This window comes from Bactrocera tryoni, chromosome 3, assembly GCF_016617805.1.
Source record: "Bactrocera tryoni isolate S06 chromosome 3, CSIRO_BtryS06_freeze2, whole genome shotgun sequence".
NCBI lineage: Eukaryota > Metazoa > Arthropoda > Insecta > Diptera > Tephritidae > Bactrocera > Bactrocera tryoni.
Window position 1 is genome coordinate 25,135,772 of NC_052501.1, and position 19,521 is coordinate 25,155,292.

The 19,521-nt window shown below is 38.4% G+C and overlaps 1 protein-coding gene across 7 annotated transcripts in view; it reads right to left on the minus strand.

Annotated features, from left to right (window-relative positions):
* Nucleotides 1–19,521, minus strand: part of LOC120772210 (kinase D-interacting substrate of 220 kDa B) — a 92,622-nt gene that overhangs the window by 7,009 nt on the left and 66,092 nt on the right. For 4 of the 7 annotated variants that reach the window (XM_040100690.1, XM_040100688.1, XM_040100685.1 and 1 more), the window contains exons 2-13: nucleotides 10,505–10,639; nucleotides 10,177–10,374; nucleotides 9,656–10,096; nucleotides 8,067–9,584; nucleotides 7,373–8,009; nucleotides 7,143–7,308; nucleotides 6,073–6,251; nucleotides 5,773–6,002; nucleotides 5,536–5,706; nucleotides 5,240–5,461; nucleotides 4,506–4,535; nucleotides 1,669–1,777 (exon numbers count right to left, since the gene is read on the minus strand). In XM_040100690.1, coding sequence (XP_039956624.1) covers nucleotides 1,669–1,777; nucleotides 4,506–4,535; nucleotides 5,240–5,461; nucleotides 5,536–5,706; nucleotides 5,773–6,002; nucleotides 6,073–6,251; nucleotides 7,143–7,308; nucleotides 7,373–8,009; nucleotides 8,067–9,584; nucleotides 9,656–10,096; nucleotides 10,177–10,374; nucleotides 10,505–10,615 — 4,012 coding nt within the window. In that variant the 5' untranslated portion in view covers nucleotides 10,616–10,639. Of the gene's footprint in view, nucleotides 1–333; nucleotides 1,778–4,505; nucleotides 4,536–5,239; nucleotides 5,462–5,535; nucleotides 5,707–5,772; nucleotides 6,003–6,072; nucleotides 6,252–7,142; nucleotides 7,309–7,372; nucleotides 8,010–8,066; nucleotides 9,585–9,655; nucleotides 10,097–10,176; nucleotides 10,375–10,504; nucleotides 10,640–19,521 lie in introns of those variants that run through there. The other 3 variants (XM_040100684.1, XM_040100686.1, XM_040100691.1) reach the window with 2 other exon arrangements.

The following is a 19,521-nucleotide window of genomic DNA, read 5'->3' on the forward strand; positions in this document are numbered from 1 at the left end:
AGGTAATCCCGCATCGAAACATCACGCTTGTCATTCACCAGTTACCGGTAGAAATGCTCGAGCGAGTGATCGAAAATTGGACCCACCGGATGGACCATCTGAGATCTAGCCACAGCCAACATTTGAAAGAGAATAATCTTCAAAAAATAAATGCCAAAGAATGTTCTTTCGAATATTAATAAACATTACGCATTAATTTGAAGTTTTTTGTTTTTCATTAAAAAATTAGGGAAATGGATCACCCTTTATATTTAATGTGATTTTATGTTTGAAAACAAATTTTCTAAAAATCAGAATATTTCTTAAAAGCTTTTGTATGAATTATTTTATGTTTGATTCTTTAAAAAACAAAAATTTTGAAACCTAATTATGGTTTTTTAAAAGGTCAGTTAAAAACATATTTTCGAAACTAAAGACGTCCAGTATATTCAGTTCCATTATTTCTCCACATCGATTTTTTTTTTAAATTTATATGACTTAACGTGTTTTTAAAAACTTTCTTGTTGTTTTTTTTTTTCAAATAAAATATATTAAAAAACTATATACTTGTATATATTCTCTGGCTAGGTAAATTCAGCTATGAATTTTGTCAAATGTATTTAAAATTTATTTAATATTTTGTCAAAAAATCGAAACTAAAGCGGTTAATACACAAAGTGGGCGCTTAATACTGCGCTGAATTGCGCTCCAAACTGCATTTCTTATATAACTCGACTAGATTGGATAAAATCTAAAAGTTCTCGGGCTCTTAGTCATACCGTGACGCTGTAACCACGCAAACGTACTCCATAAACAATTATGATAACACAAATTTGTTAATACTTCAAGTGCCTGTGAGTGTACGTGTATATGTGTGTGAACGGTATTGTGCCAACAATATGTGTGCTGTTAGTGGTGCAGTTCTGGGAGGGTTTGTGACCGATAACCACAATACAATATATACGTGTATGTACTAGTTTAGATAATTGCATTTGTTACTGGCACCGTAATATTGCATAGTTACTAAAAGAATGTTCCGACAATTCGAAAATAAATATTTTTCGAAATCTAACGCCTTGCTTTACTATAGAGGCGTATCGCTGATATCGTGATCACTATTTGTATTTGGTATGACAACAACTGTTGGTACTGTATTACGTTGTTGTTGCTGCTGCTGCTGTTGTTGTATAGGCGAACGCAGTTGTTGTTGTTGTTGAGGCATTAGGGATTCATAGAGCAAATCATCACCTACCGAGTGATGGCGCTGATTGCGATGATGACCATGACCACCAGCTGTTAACTGATGTTGTTGTTGTTGTTGATTAGCCAACAATTGTACGGCAGCTTGGGTGCTGGCATCACCAACAATACTATGACGCAACTTATACATGTCGCCACCACCAATATTACCATTATTAAAAACGCCAGTGCCTCCATTACCCATATGGATAGTGTTATTACCAACAACACCAACACTAACACCACCACCACCACCACCAATACCGATACTTTGCAGCGAATGCGTGCTGTCGCTGTGATTATGTTGTTGTGTATGAAAATTGCCGTAGTTGTTATTGTTGGCATACTGTAGGAAGTGATTAAATTTGAGGTCATCGGACGGTGAACCGAATTCCGATGACTCGCGTATGGGCGCTAATTGCAGTTGTGCAGCTGCAGCTAACATCTCACCTGTAGGCAAACCCGATGGGCTGGGTCGCTCACTGCTCGCCACATCCTCGAAGGCCTCCTCGTTGAGGGTTTGCAAAGCGCCGCAAATCATTTGCTCCTCCAGCGTGACCTGTAAATGAGCGAAAAAAAGCGTGTCATGTGGTTAATAAATAGCACGAAAAGTAGCGCGTCCAACATTCAATGCTGTAACTAATCATCTACACGAAAAATTTTGGTACAAACTTAAAAAAATTCTGTTGAAGAATTAAGTTTCTATTTACATAAGCGTAAGCAACTGATGAGCGTAAAACAACAGTGAAAAATACACGAAAATCAAGTATACATTTAGTACGGCAAAAGAATGGGAATCACAAAATTTCATAAACTCGGAAAATAGATAGCGGAATTTATTATTTTACATAGTCTTATATGAGTTTTACTTCATAGGATAATAAATTAATTTTAATGTAACTCAAAAAATCGTATTTTTAATTTTTACAAAGTCTAAAATATTTCTGTGTTATAACCCCATAAAATAATTCAAATACTTATAAGAAGAAAAAACGTTAACTTCAGTTGCACCGGAGTTATATTATCCTTTACAAATACAAAATATGCCTTGCAAGCACTACATATAATCCGATCGTTCAGTTTGTATGACATCTATATGGTATAGTGGTTCGATCTGAACAACTTCTTTGAAAATTTGTATTATTGCCTTGGATAAATAATTCATGCCAAATTTTGTGAAAATACCTTGTCGAATAAAAAAGTTTCTATTCCCTATATGCTAAAGTGGTCCGATATCGGCGTTACTGACAAATGAACACTTTCTTGTGGATAAACGAACGTGTGCAAAATTTCAGATCGATATCTCAAAAACTGGGGAACTAGTACGCGTATATATATGTAGACTGACGAACGGACAGACAGACATAGACTCAGCTCGTCTCGCTGACCATTTATATATATGTATATATTTTTAGGATCTGTGACGTTTCCTTCTAGATGTTACACACTTCGTTGCAATCCTAATATATCCTGTTCAGGTTATGATAACGTACTAAAACCTGATATGAGAATAAAAAAACTACTCTAGGTCAACGGGAAACAAACACATTTGCGATTTTCAACGTATTGGTAAATGATATCCTATGATTACTTTAGACCAAAATGGTTACTCATAAAATTTCCTATAAAAAATGTATCAAAATTTTTTTTAAGACCTACCATTTTTAATCATGTTTTTTTTAATTTTTTTTAAGAATTAAATTTTTAAATTTTAATTTTTTTAATAATAATTTTAAAAAATTTTTAAAAATAATTTTTTTTTAAAATAATTTTTAAATTTTTAGTTTTTTTAATATTTTTCTAAATTTATTAAAAAATTTCGTTTCCTTCTGCTTTTTTTTATATCTAATGTTTAAATTAATTTTTATAAAATTTGCCGTTTGCAGCATACCTCTGACATACTAAACATATGTTCTGTCTGCAAAAAGTCCTTGTATGATACTAACCGTCTTTTGCATTCCCCACCAAACCAATTCATCTTACACTCCTCTCTCTATGAACCGACCCCATCGAAAAAGACCATCTCCTAGACGTTGAGTTAGGTGGTTTTAATAACTGTTAATTCTATTATTTCGCTCAAACAGTGTCTAGGCATTCCTTTACAACAAAAACAGCATTTGAACGGAATTGAAATAAAAATTTTACAATTATGGATATTTCTTCGAATATTTGAATCTCCTATGAAAGCATTTTGTTTGTGAACTTCTGAAAGACTATACGTTTTTTTAGTGTTAAACGGAGTACTTCTGCTACTATAAAAGAATCCTTCACTCTAATCCCAGTCGCCAATTTTGGAATTTCGAAATTACTGTGTATGTTTAAAAATCAGAAAATATAATCGACCCGGATGTACATATGTACATAACAAAACCCTTTAAGACCCTCTTCCGATTTTTTCATCTCTTTTTTTAATATTATACCAGATGATCGAACCATATCTCCTGTATGTGGTGTGTTGATCTCAACTAACAAGGGTTTCACAACACTTTGGCCTTCTGGATTTAATAACACTAGTTTACAGTCATTTTGAGACTGTAATGTTAGAGACTTTTCCCAACAGCTTCTTATAAATTTAGACAGATTCATAAAAAGTTTGGTCATCTGTAGATTGCTTATTCTCAATGTTAAGCGTTTGCAGTGCCAAATTGTTAATTTTTTGGAAACTTTTCAGGCATTAGTGCTAAAAATCTAAGAAAAACCTCACACCACTTTCGTTTCGTAATACTTCCCAAATGAGTTCTAATACGAAAAATATATGACATTTAAAATATTTTATTTATACCCCTTGAATGTGTTATTTCTAACTATATAAAACAAAAATCCGCTAAATTTTCACGTAACTTAAAACATCTAACCCGCTTGAGTATTAACGGTTTGAATATTTCAATACTGTTCCTGAATATATCGCTACTTCGGATAGTATTGGGAGTTTTCCGCTGTCAATCATATTAGCGTGGATATCTCAACTTATCCGACATGTCTTTTTATTCGACTGCCTAACTTAATTAGACCTTTTGACTTTCGAAAATGTTACAAATAGAAACGAATTCCAATTATAACCTCAAAAAAATATTATTTATAGTCTCAAAATCATAACTACGACAAAAATACTGACATTTATGACTTATAAATTCGTGCGATTTCAAAATTTTAAAAAACACATTTAGAGATCGTAAATTTCTTTAGCATACAAGAATTTAGCAAATCAACTTATTTAAATATATATAGTATAATATATGGGCAACACCGTAAAATATGTATGAACTTTAAATATTAATGACTTTTACCTGTAGATACTCATAATCGTGTACTTTTGGCTGCATTTTCGGAATGATGCGCAAACAAAATAAGAATATACGTTATGCATGAAAACGAATTGCTTTGTACATATGTATGTATGTATGTATGTACATACATATGTGTATGTGTGTGCAATCATGAAATGTGTTGCTTGCGACATTGAATTACTATGCGCAATATTTCCAACTACACACCCGAAATTTTTGATATAGAAACATTTTTAAAAATCGTATTTTTCGCAATATTTTCAAAAACAGCATTTAAAAAAAAATTAATTTTTTGCAATTTTTTTAAACACAATATTTATCGAAATGTTTTCAAAAACAATGTTTTTCGAATTTTTTTCAAAAACAGCATTTTTCGAAAAAATTTCAAAAACAGCATATTCGAAAAATTAAAAAAAAATATTTTTCGAAATTTTTCAAAAAAAAATATTTTTTTTTCGAAATTTTTCAAAAAAAAATATTTTTTTTAAATGTTTTCAAAACCAGAATTTTTCGAAATTTTTTCATAAACAGTATTTTTTCAAAAATTTTCAAAAGCAATATTTTTCAAAATCTATTTTTTTAATGTTTTCAAAAACAATATTTCACAAAACATTTTCTAAAACACAACTTTTCGAATTTATAGTAAGTAGTTCGTGGAAATATTGATACTACCGAATTTAATTCAACACACTAATAACGGAGGTCTGCACTCCGCTTGCTTTTGCTTGACAAACCTGCTTTTCCATATGACTCGTGGTTGAGTTTTTGCGCGAATGCGGTTGACTCGGCGCCAGCGTATGCGTGTCTGTACTGTCTTTTGGCGCTGTCGTGTTTGAAGCTGGCACATCGGCTATCGCCGGTGTTGGCTTGAATTTACGTTGCAATTTTTCACAGTCTCGCAATGTGTTTATAAGTAATCTAAATAATTCCCAGTGGCCAAAATTAAGACCGAGCACCTGTTACAAAAAAATTAGAAAGCAAGTTTTAATTAAAATTGAAGAATTTTGATGCGAGTGGTGTATGATATTACCCCTTTCAGATCGTTAGTATCGCAGTATTTCAATACGCGCCCGTTTATGGCATTCTCTTTGAGAATAGGTGATAATTTCGGCAAAGCGGGACGCAAGTCATCGACGCGCTCCAGCAAGCTGATGACACCTTCCACCGTTAAGTCGGATAGTTTTGTCTGCAGCACGTCATCCTATAAATATTTATAACAAATACTTTACATATCATCACAACACATTTAATAAAATTCAGCACTTACACCAAACGAATCACTTGGCGAGCCGATTAGAGGCGTCATAGCCGGCTCCGAATTTATACTGGCATTTCGATGTCTCAACTCATAGTCGTTGTGGAATAATTGATATGGCGGATAAGCAGCGGGCGAAGGCACATACGTCGGTGTTGGTGGGGGTATGCGTACGGCAGGATTAATGCTCGGCTTATTCTGTAGCATTAGCGTGCCTTCATCTTCGATCGATTGTTGGTCCTCTGCAACAAAAATATATATGTATTAATGTAAAAATTTATTTTATCATTTTTATAATAATTTTGCACGAACCTTTCAAAACTTTTCTCAAATATGGATCGAGATTGATAGTGAAAGGCAGAAATATGCGCAAATCCGCCACTAACAAATCCGATTTATGCAACTGCAAGAATGCATCCAATTTGCGTTCATCGCGATCGAGCTCGAGCAGCGGTGCTGCCTCGCGTAGGCAAGCGATTTTCGGACGCACTCTATAAAAATAAATTGAAATATTTAATTGAGCTTGGGTATATAAATAATTAAAACATTCAAGACAGATATTTTGCGGCGTGAAATAACCGTCGTTGCCGAACTGCAGCAACAAGACCAAGACACCAGTAGGAGTCTCTTCATCAGGCCATTCTGTGAGCAATTGGATGGGGGAAACCGGTGGTGACCGGCAGGTGACGTGGTGATAGATAGAGTCTTCATAAGCGGCGGAATCACCAACACTAGCAGAGCAATCTCTGATAGAATTATGAAAGGCTCTACAGGGGCAGAAGCAAGTCGGCACTAGGTGAAGATAGGCACATATGTCAGCATGCTAAATCATTCGAGTAAGCCAAGAGGGTGCTGAGCGAGAGCGAGGACGATTGGGCAGGACTGGACGCAAATAAAGCTAAACCAGGAGTTAAGCGACAAACTACGCCAATCTTCAGCGAAATCGCTAAAAAGGCTGGCTGGCTGGTGTTCGACCGCAGCAGGCAGGATGGTGCCAACTCCCGCGAGGAATGGAAGATAGTAGCGGCGGCTATCTCCTCAGTCTTTCTGAAGGTGGTCAGAGGAAACCCTGGGCCACAAGTAAAATTTGAGTGTGCCAGATGACACCATGGGCTTCATAAGCTCCTTAGATGTGCCGAGTCTCTCAGGTGGGAGAGGTATGAAGGTGTTCCTGCTACAGTTACTGTTATCGAACGATAAACAAACTTTTGAGGCACTGAAGCCGAGACAAAAATATTCCGTTTCCACGACAGTTGGGTCTACGTAACCGGAACGTATCCGGATCTTTAACCGGTCAAGGACTGTGAAGTCGGCAAAATTATGCCGCTACAACAACAACAACAAAGAAAAATATTTAGTTTGTCACATAGTGTAATACGCACTTTTCATAGACTGCTTGCAGTGACACATTATCGTCGTATGAGTCCATGAAGTTGTCGTGCTGCAGCACAATCATGCTGGCACGCAGCGGCCACTGCTCCGTTAAATTGATCCAAGAACTTAAACGATACCAACTAAAGTCTATTTGGAATGCTTTCAGTAGACGCACTAAAAAGAAAAACAAAATAAATATTAGTAAACTCTAAACGCGTATGATTTGCTTCAAACCAACCGGTTATGTAGATGACATTCATGAGACGTCGCATGCTGCGGGGATTCACATCACTGAAGTAGTCATCGGTTAACATGATGCGCGATAGATCGAGCACGCCCTGCGGATTCTGACCCAAACGATGCAAATTCGAGCCAATCGAACTGGCCACCGACTCGGAGAGACGCATCTTCTTGCCGCTGCGCCCGGGATTATGGGAGGTGCGCAATTTTTCTTGACTGGACATTATTTCCGATGCATTGGACAAGCGACGCGCCGACACCGAATGTCCCAGCGTCGGACCATCCTCGTTGGGGAATTCACTGTAGTTGCGTTTGAAGAGCATAGCGGTCATTTGAGCGCGTTGCACCTTACGCAAACCAGAATTCTGCAAGTACACCGGCAAGTGCACCAGATTGCGCAAGAAATCGTGGCCACCAATGCCACCTTCGGTGAAGAGACGTCTGCTATTAGCCTCTGCTGCTTTGGCAATCACATGCGGATCGACAGCGATGAGCAGAACAAATGGACGATTCGGTGAGGAGAGCAGCGTTTGTATGGCGTTGAGCACGCAGAGAATGCGCTCCGTATCACATGAGTCCAATGCGTCCACTACGCCCACAAGACGGCTTTGCTGATTCGTAAAAGCATCCAGGCACTGTGGGGGAACAAGAAAATTTATTGAAGGTTTTTGTTGCGAATATCACCTACTCACCTTCACCATATCGGTCATGAGCGCCACCTCGGCGCCCATTGCAGTCAGTGGCGCGCCCTCATTAAGACGCACCGAACGACGCAAATGGCGGCCTTGTGAAATGAATAGCGAACCGAATGCCTTCGCCAGTCCGTGTAAATTCGTGCAGATAATAGTCACTAATATCGCGCAAATTACATAAATCGAAACGAGTATACTTTCTTTTTCCTCGGCCGAAGCGTACGTGAAGTACGCCACCACGAGCGAAATACCCGTAATAAGTGTTAACAGACATAACTCGAAAATGATCACAAGTGGCATGCAACACATGCGACGCCAACGCCAACTGGATGTCACTTTCAACGCCTTGGGACGAAACGCGCGATACAAGCGTGTCGACAGCCAACCATAGTGCGATTCGATGGCTTCATAGAGCGCAGCCAACATATGTGTAACCGCACTTTCGCCCGTAGGCGACGCGCTGCTCGCCTCAGCAAAGTGAAAACGCACCGGCTTCGCTTGTGCGTCCGCCTGCGCGCCGGGCGGATGACAGAATGCCACCTGTAATATGAGACGTAGACGACCGAAGCGCTTCATAATGCCATGTTGCACCGAATAGGCCCAGTAGGCGTCCATATGGTTGTTGGCATAATTAATACTGGCAAGCAGGAGGTATGTGAACACTAAATAAAGCACTGCCGCTATACCGCCCCACATGGCAGACCACGAAGACATGCCGACTACGGTGCCTAGCACTAGCGCAATGTGCAGATTTACCAGGAACATCAAGCCACTCGTATTGATGGGCGGTTCCGCCCACTGGCGCGCGAAATTATTCATCTCATCGCGCAGTTTGTTGAGCAGAAAGCTTTTACCGCTACCCCATTTGGCGTACAAACCGACCGTAATGGGTGTGGTTAGCGTGGGTTCACTCAATACATCAGCCAAAGCGGAAGAGTACAATTCATAGCCGAGCATGCCTTCCGAGTCTTCATTCGTATTGAGACGACGCGCGCCAAACACCTGTCCCAGTATGGTTTTTTGATGTATGGTATCGATATTGTATGGCGTCTCACCGGCTTTATTGGCTCTGTACAAGAGCTGACTATTTTTGGGGTTGCGCAGCAATGCCTCCACAATCGCTTTAGAACGCGCGCGCATAGCAATGTGCAAGCAGGTGTCACCGCGCTTATCGCTCGCCGTCACCTTTGCCTTGCGATCCAACAGCATTTGCACCATTTCCAGATTACGATTGCGCACGGCGCGCAGCAGCGCGGTATCACCGTCTTTAGTCGCCGCCTCAAGATCGGGATTGGTGGACAATAGTATCTTTACGATATGCGTGTGACCCTTCTCCACCGCGGTGTATATAGCGGTTTTTCGATCCTTACCTTGTATATCGACATCAGCATGCTTCTTAAGCAGCGCTTCAACAACGCCGCGATGACCACCCTTGACGGCATGTATGAGGGGCGTGTCGCCGGCACGATCTTGTATGTTGATGTAGGCGCCAGCGGCGATAAGAGCCGCGCATATTTCCTATGGGAGAAATAAGGAATCATCGAATTATTTTTATAACATATACTACATTGACGACGCGCTGTACCCACCTGGAAGCCCTCACGACTCGCAATCGCCAACGCGGTCATGCCATCTTTATCCAACGCATTAACATTGGGTTTCTTCTCCAGCAGCGAGGTAACACAGTCTGTATGTCCGCCTGAGGTGGCTACCAGCAGTGGCGTCCACGAATACATGCCCGCTGTGTCGACATTAGCACCGGCCTTTAGTAGCGTATCGACAATCTCAGCATTGCCTTTACGGCACGCCCACACCAACGCTGTTGTGCCATACTTGTCGCCGACATTGACCTTAGCACCGCGTTGCACCAGCAATTCCACAATATCTCTGAAGCCACGACCTGCTGCCCACAGCAGTGGACCCAAATGATAATTGCCATGTACATTCACGTCTGCGCCTTTCTCGAGCAAGAAACGCACCAGATCGGTGTGGCCACGGTAAGCGGCCCACATTAATGCCGTCCAACCGCCCTAAACAAGAGAGAGAAAAAGAAGCGCAAAAAATATTAGAGGGAGGCGTTCGGCAAGGCATGATATGCAGAAATATTTACCATATCACGATGCTCAATATCGGCGCCGTGATCGATGAGCACTTGTACGATATCGAAGTGACCATTTTTGGCCGCGCATATAAGTGCCGTCCAGTTGTCATTGTCCTCCGCTTGGACATCCGCGCCGCGTGCCAAGAATTCGCGCACAAAAACAGTTAAGCCACGTCCAGCAACAACCATAAGTCCAGTGGTGCCATTCTGTTATAAAAAAGATATGACAAATAAGGGTACTCATATTCAGGCAATAAAGCTTTAACGAAAGAACTTTCATTTCATGTAATCTTTCAAGAAACCGCAGTGTGTTGAAATTGAAAATAATATTACTCACCTCATCACGATCATCGACGGATAAATGCCGACTATCTAAGATAGCGCGCAAACCGGATAGGTCATTATTTTCCACATATTGTAGGAGCGCTCGATGTGCTAGTGAACCCATAGAATCTCCGTAGCGATTGAGATGCTAAATATTAAAAAGATAAGAGAAAACCATTAGAAAAATATTGCAACGCTTGTTGAACAATATTAATAGATTTTGTTAGTTAGGGAGAGTTTCATGCCAAAATATTATATGGAATAATTTAGACACTCAGAAAAAAACATATATATATCGCAAAGAAAAAATCATCTCAAGATGCATTGCAGTTGCTGAATATATAAAAAAAAACTTCTGCATTAGAGGCACATTCAGAGTTTTTATGCATCACAAAAAAGGTCTTAATCAAATATTTCTCAACAAAAAGAGCTTTCACATTCACTTTGGGAGCTAAAGCTCCAATGAGCTTTAGGTTAATCAAAAACTCACTGATGTCACAAAAATGACTTATAAGATTTTCCACACAAAAATAGCTTTCACATTCACTTCGGGAGCTAAAGCTCCAATGAGCTTTAGGTTAATCAAAAACACACTGATATCACAAAAATTACTTATAATATTTTCCACAAAAAAGAGCTTTCACATTCACTTTGGGAGCAAAAGCTCCAATGAGCTTTAGGTTAATCAAAAACAGACTGATGTCACAAAAATGACTTATAATATTTTCCACAAAAAAAGAGCTTTCACATTCACTTCGGGAGCTAAAGCTCACATGAGCTTTAGGTTAATCAAAAACCAATGCAGCTTTCACATTCGCTTCTGGGTTTTTAGATCATAGCAGTTGCAGTTAATGCAGATCAACTTTCACAAATGACAATAGGAGCTTTTACATTTAAGAAGCTTTTTAATTAACTTAAGCAACAACATTGGACCACACATACTTCTTTATATATTCTTTTTTTAGTTATTATCGTTATTAGTAAAAAAGTTACTCAAGCTTTAGCCAATAGTACCACGGATTCATTTTCATCCTTATTATGTAAAAAATGTATACCTACAATATTTTACACAAGGAGAGCTTTCACAATCATATCAGAGTTTGATTTAGACAATTAAAGAAAATTGCATACATACATACATATATATGTCTAATAAGTATTAAGTTTTAGTAGAGTAATTTAAAATCATTTAAGACGAAGGTATATAAAAATCGCTTACAATATTGTTACTCAGAAAAGCTCATTTGAAAAAAGCACAAAAACAAAATGTTTAACTAGATGCATTCATTTATTCTGGCAGGCAATTAGTTTAACAGTTATTATGAACATTTTATGGAGAGGCAAGTTTCCAAAGCAAGCTTTAAACTTGTGTTAATTGTATTTAAAAGCTTCCTAGGCATGAGCTTAAATTAGTTAAAATTGAAGATTGACAACATTCATATGTTAAATAGGTAAATGAGTGCTATAAGAAAGGATGAAGGATACCTCGGAATTGAATCAACTAGAATTAGTTTTTAAAGAGCTAATCAGTGATGTAAAGAAGGTTTAACAAACTTTCATAGTCATTACCAATAATTTGCGTAAATAATCTGAGCATATTAAGTATGAAAGCTTTATACTCGTATGGTATATAGGAATACAAATATTAATTTAGGATGAGTCACAATAATCTGAAATCTGCTATTTTTGTTTTCAAAACCTAAAAACTAATTAAAGAAACTAAGTTTAAGCTCTATGCCATTTGCTTAAGATATAAAAATTCGATTAAATAATATGCCATGATTATCACAAATAAGACTAATTAGCTGTATAGAGCGAATAAACTTGAATACCTCCGAAATATTGGAACACTAACCATCCCTAAACGTCATAAAATTGTTTGCCGTATACTAAATTTTCCCCGGGGTTAACCTCTAATGCATTAGCAGACAACTCCAGAGCTAACAAGAAGGTGGACAGGCTAGTTGCAATGAAGGCTTTAACCACGTTTCGCAAATCGACCAGAAGTGTCTTGGAAAGCAAGGTAGCGGTGGAGACTGTCGCTATAAGTAAGCGAGTTCACATTTATTGGGTGCCAGGTCACACAGGCAACGATGGCAATAAGATAGTGAACGAGATTGCCAAGAGTGGTGAAGGACCGTCGCCCGAAAACATGATCAATGATGGGGAAACCCATGCATTTTCTAAACCACGATCTGGACAGCGGCATGGCAAGAAAAACCAAAATGTGATAGGACGATCTATATGGGTGCCAAACTGCAAAAGTAATGTGTAAAACGTTGGATCGCATATGTACAAAGTTTTTACTGGCACTCGATCGAATGGTCTGTAGGAACATGATTGAAATATTCATTGGTTACAGTCTGGTGGTGGCGCACCCCTGCAGAATGGAACTGACAGATCGAGAAAGCTACAGGAAATGTCAAAAGCAAGGCACCAAGGAAGAGTAAAGATTCACTTTTCGCTAGCCAGATCACAAAAACTGTTAAAACTCTCGTTAATCACGGGCACTTTTGAGGATGACTATTCCTCAGGGACTTCGTAACGGATCTATGTATATGTGGTGGCGCAAAGCACTAAAACTGGTCTGTATGTGGCCCAATAGCCTGCAAGACTAACCGAACTAAACTTTCCTTTCATTTTGTGTCATATTGTTGAGCGCATTATCTCGAGTCGTAGGAATGGTGCGTGCGTGGTGCGGCTTCCAAGAGCATTTAACACAATTAGACAACATTTTTGGGGGTTATATGAAGTCGCTGGTCCACGCAGATAAACCCGAGACGGGGAAAACCATATTCGCTTTGGATGAGAATATTCGTCAAAAAGTGTAATTTTTGTTCAATATTGCTTAGAGTTTTATCATGGAAAGACTTATGCCTGAACAACGTTCAACGTTCAAATCGTTCAAGTTTACTACGAAAATTCACGTTCTGTAAAGAATGTTTTTCGCGCGCTTCGCTTAATCGACCTACTGAGTGAACTATTCGGAACACTATTGTGCATCTTGAGACTCAGCCAATAATGAATGGATAATATTCGACCGAATAGACCACGTCCAACTCGCAGTAAGGAAATATAGTAGCCGCAGTTGAAAGTGTACACGAAGATCATGGAAAGTCGATTCGCCGTCGTTCGCAACAACTCGGATTGACATTTGGAACGACTTGGCGCATTTTACGCTTTTGAAAGAACTGAAGCCGCTCGACCTTCCCAAGCGACATCGCTTCGCGCCCAATGGGCTATTGAAAAGTTCCAAGAAGATCCGGCGTTTTCGCGCCAAATTTTGTTCAGCGATGAGGCCGCCCATTTCTGGCTCAATGGGTATATAAACAAGCAAAATTGCCGCATTGGGGACAAAGACCAAGACAAACCTGAACTGAAGAGCTGTCATTTCATCCAAAAAACAACGGTTTGGTGTGATTTTTGGGAAGGTGGAATCATCGATCCATATTTCTGCAAAAATGATGAACGTAACCGTCAATTGCGACCATTAACTAATTGATGCCTGAAATTGAAGTTTGTGATCTCGGCGATATTTGGTTTCAACAAAGCAGCGCCATTTCCCACACATCGCATCAATTCATGGATTTATTGAGAGAACACTTCGGTGACCAGATAATTTCAAGTTTTGGGCCGGTCGATTGGCCACCAAGATCGTGTGATATCACACCGTTAGATTTTTTCCTGTGGGGATATGTAAAGTCTAAAGTCTATGCGGGCAATCCACTTCGAAATCACGTGTGTCGTTCGCCAGTCGAAATGAAATGGAATGAAAATTGGACTCAACGGATGGACCATCTGAGAAGTAGCCGCAGCCAACAGAGATAATCATCAAAAAATAAATGCCAAAGAATGTTCTTTCGAATGATAATACACAATACCCTGTGTTTTTTCTTTAAAAAAAAAGTAGAGAACCTCGAAATGGATAACCTTTTATACATATAGGGGTGTACATTCGATTAGTGTTAATTTAAACTTGCCATTATACACTCGTTAATAATTTTAACGATTTTAGGTTAGAGTGTGTTTACAAAAACAAACCAAGCAATATCAAGTATCAAAATATTGAACCACTTAAATATAACAATAATAATGAATTGTTAAACATGATTTTACCGCTTTCATCATTGATTTTAGCAGCTCAATTGCTTCATTCACAATTAAGTAATGTTGACTAATTTATTTTGATGCTTCAACTATTTCGAGTGATAAGTGAAAAATCACAAGTGCTACAAAAACTCTTTAAAAGTTGTGATAAAAAGCACTTGCCTGTAGAAGTGCCAAGTGTGGAAATGAAAATGCCTGAGTGAAGCAATGTAAATATAAGTGCAATAACAACAAAAAATTAAAACAACAAATTCAAGTTAAAGATAAGGAATAGCGTAAATATTTACCTTCATATTAAGTGGTCTTAATGGACTACTTACTATGTCTAAGCAGTGGCTTATTAAATGTAAGATATTATGGATATGTGTACCGAGAGAGTTACGAGGGTTTGAGTTGCAATCAAATGTGATAAAATGTTAGAACTGATGACATTGACATTGATCGATTGGCATGTGACACTTTAAGGGCGCAAATACACCTGTTTATGCATATGTGCTTATGTCAAAATATAGTACATATGATAGTAAATATTTTAGGCCAACATTGACAGGTGTTAATGTCCACGACAGTCTTGTTCTGTGTTGTGTATGCTGTTGTTCTTATATTTGATCATTTTATTATGATGACACAATTTTATTAAATGTGTCAAAAGTGCATTGAGCCAAATATACAGATATACATATTTACCATATATAGCAGAGAAAGTTAAGGATAAATAGGTCGATAAATGCCGCAAATTATTTGGCTAGAAAGAACAAATATACACGTGTATCTTACTAAGACTTTTTTAAATTTCCGCGCATAAATTTTAAACGCAACTCTGCTACTTTTTTTGCACAAAAAGTTTCCCTTTATGTTATTTATATTTAATAAGTTATGTTATAACATTAATTGTTTTTTTCTTTGTAATTTTTCAAAATTTTACTTATGCGTTTTTGTATGAAACAAGCAAAAGCGATAACTTCGGCAGCAACGAAGCTGTAAAACCCGTCACATGTGAATTTCTTATAGCATAAAAATGTATAAAAAAAAATGTGAATACCAAATATATGCTCCAGTGGTTCGATCTAAGCAATTTATTCGAAGATTATCGGTGCCTTAGGTAATAATCTAAGCTAAATTTCGTGAAGATATCTTGTCAAAAAAAATTTTTTTTTGATCGACGGGTTTGTATGGCAGCTATGTCCGATAGTGATCCGATATTCGTGGATCCGACACATGAACAGCTTCTTGGCGAGAAAATGGTTTATGCAAAATTTCAGATCAATACCTCAGAAACTGGGGTATTAGTTCGGAGGATGGAATCATGTGTAGAATTTCACGCATGTGAGGAAAGTTCTCTGATTGCCATTCACTTGGGAATGGTCAGAAACGATTTGTTTACATATGGCTCAAACAGCTCACGACGTCCGGCCCTAGTCCAAGTATCTCTGGGTAGCCAAGGAATATCCGTTTCAAGGCGAGATAAAGAGAGAAGGCAAACTATCCCCTCCTCAGGGTTTGGCGCTGGGTTTGGTTCTTGCCACGCTAAAAACGCCCCCAATGAAAACTTGCTGTCGACAGCACGAAAAGAAGCTGCCTTTATACCGCGATGTCTGAATTTGGTATCCCCGCAAAACTAATACGGCTGTGTAAAATGACGTTGAGCAATACCAAAAGCTCCGTCCGGATCGGGAAGGCCTCTCGTCGTAGCCGTTCGCTATCAAACGAGGTTTCAGACAAGGCGACTCCCTTTTGTGTGACTTCTTCAATCTAGTCTTGGAGAAAATAATTCAAACTAGACAGGGAAGGTACCTTCTTCTATAAGAGCGTACGCCGACGATACTGATATCATTGGCCTCAACACCCACGCCGTTAGTTCTGCTTTCTCCGGACTGGACAAGGAAGCAAAAGAAATGGGTCTGATAGTCAACGAGGGCAAGACGAAATATCTCCTGTCATTAAATCAACAGTCGTCGCACTCGCAACTAGGCTCCCACGTCACTGTTGACAGTCCTAACTTCGAAGTCGTAGATAATTTTGTCTATCTTGGAACCAGCATTAATACCAAAAACAATGTCAACCTGGAAATCCAATGCAGGATAACTCTTGCCAACAGGTGCTACTTCGGACTGAGTAAGCAAATGAAAAGTAAAGTCCCCTCTCGGCTAACAAAAACCAAACTCTATAAGTCGCTCATAATTCCCGTCCTGCTATATGGTGCAGAGGCTTGGACGATGACATCAACTGATGAGTCGACGTTGCGAGTTTTCGAGAGAAAAGTTCTGCGAAAGATTTATGGTCCTTTGCGCATTGACAACGGAGAGTATCGCATCCGAAGGAACGATGAGCTGTAAGAGTTACACGACGACATTGACATAATTCTGCGAATTAAGAGACAGAGACTGGCTAGGTCGTGTAGTCTGAATGAATAAAAATACTCCTACTCTGAAAGTATTCGACGCAATACCTGCCAGGACAGCAGAGAAAGAAGAAGACCGCCACTCCGTTGGAAAGAGCAGCTGGAGAAGGACCTGGCTACAATTGGAATATCCAATTGGCGCCAAAGAAAGAGCGGATGGTGCGCTGTTGTAAACTCGACTATAACCGCATAAGCGGTATCTACGCCAAAAAAGCAGGAGAAGAAGTCTTCAGGAATTCTGTTGAGCTTTAAAGAAACTTTGTAGCATTTCAAGAAGCTATATAACGCAACTTCGTTATACCATTCTCAAAAACACTTCAATTAATTCTGGTGAAGTAAATTGTTAGGCAAAAATTGTGAGAGATATGAAGTTGCTGAGAAATGAGAAATTTGTGCCAAGGAGCTAATGCTTTACGAACAAGTTTTAAATTTAGTACACATACTATAATATAAACAGACGGTCGTAATTTTTAGTTGCTTCCAGTTTACTTCGACGCTTTAGAGCCTTTACTAAGCAAAACTTATACATAAGTGTGTATATGTATGAATGCACTTTGTAAGCATTTTCTATTTACTATCTATTAAGCTAATAACACATGACAGCTCTTAAATCACAAAGCGTTTAATGGATCAATTGCGAGGCAGTATTCTAAAATACACACTCTCCCTAAGCGACCAATCAACTTAATGAAATGCACTGCAATTTGAAAGTATTTTTGCTCACGCAAACCACCTCCCCTCCTCACACGCACTCAACTACATCCGATCTTATAGTAATTTGTGTGTGCATGTGTAGCATGAAATGCGAAGCGGCATAAGAAGTGCAAATTTAGAATTGAATTCTTATAAGAAATGTATTTCATTACACACAACACAAAAATGCGAGGCAACTGGAAATTGTTAAAATTAACTGAATTTGCATTTAGTCGATCCTGATCAGCACACCTCTTCGAATAACTTAAGTTTATAAATTGTACGAGGGCAGTTTGTTAAGTCATTGACACTATCAAACACAGTTTAGTTGGTTTTATTTTATTTTTAGTAATAAAAAGCTACTAAACATTTCTTCCAAATCAATAGAAAAGAGAACAGGTGAACGACATCCTTTGGTCTACTTTCATTTACGCTCAAACAAAGCAATCCATTATATCAACTGTTCTTGGGTCTCATTTCATTTTATATAATTTTTCAGCTTTTGCCTAACGAATTACAGACTCAGGGTTTACCTAGCTTGATCATTACAATGGCAGTCGAATCTATGAAATCGAAACAAGCAAGAATGATGGAAATAATGATCGAATAATGATCTTTTTAAATGTTTTTCCGATTCTTGATATATCAAAAGTAGAATTTCTTTTCAATTTGCTTGGGAACAAAACCTAAGCAGTTATCAACTAACTTTAATTTTTTGTTTCCATTTGAAGAAAAATGCTACAGAGTCGCATTGAATGCTTGTCGAGACATGTGGTGATCATACTCTATCAGAAGCAGCCTGCAAAATATGGTTTCAATGGTTCAGAGATGATGATTTTGATGTGAGAAATGAAGAACGTGGAAGACCAACAAAAAAGTTTAAAGACGCCGAACTGCAAACAATATTGAATGAAGATGATACTTTGAGTCAAAATAATAAAGATCGGAAAGTGTGGAGAAAGGGTACCATATGAATTGAATGAAACCGAAAACATACTTGTGAAATTTTGCTTCAAAGACACGAAAGAAAATCAGTTTTGCATCAAATTGACATTAACGATGAAAAATGGGTTTATTTTAACAATCCTGAATGGATAAACACCTGATATATATATAAGATCAGCCTGTCGGTATTTACGATATAGTCTCTCAGTTTTGGGATACGAACCTGCAAATTGGACGGGTCTTTTCCAAGTAGCTGCTAATTTGTTGGAACCGCCGATATCGAACCATATAGCATGTACTTATTTACTCTCAAATTGATTGATCGAAATGAATTTCTTATGTGGAAAACGGGTTTTATTTGACAGGATATCTTCACAAAATTTAAAATGGATTATTGTTCAAAACTGAACATACTGAGGACCAAAAATAATGATGAGTTAAGGATCCGGAGCAGTGTTTGGGGATGTTCAAGCGTAAAAAACCCGAGTTTTTGCGTCGATATGTGACAATGGATAAAACATGGCTTCATCATTTCAGTCCAGAAGTCCAATCAACAGTAATCTGAGTGGACAGCGTAGGGTTAACCCGCTTCAAAGCGTCAGAAAATGCAACAGTCGGCCAGGTTATGTCGTCTGTATTTTTGGGATGCGCATGGATTAATTTTTATTGACTAACTTGAAAATGGAAGTACCATCCAAAACATCTATTACATGGCGTTATTAAACCGTTTGAAGGACGAAACGGTCGCGTTTATAGAAAAGGAAAATGCTGTTTCACCAAGCCAATGCACCGTAGTCACAAGTCAGTGCAAAACGATGGCAAAAATCCATTAAGTGGGTTTCGAATTGCTTTCACATTCACCATATTTTTCAGATCTGGCACCG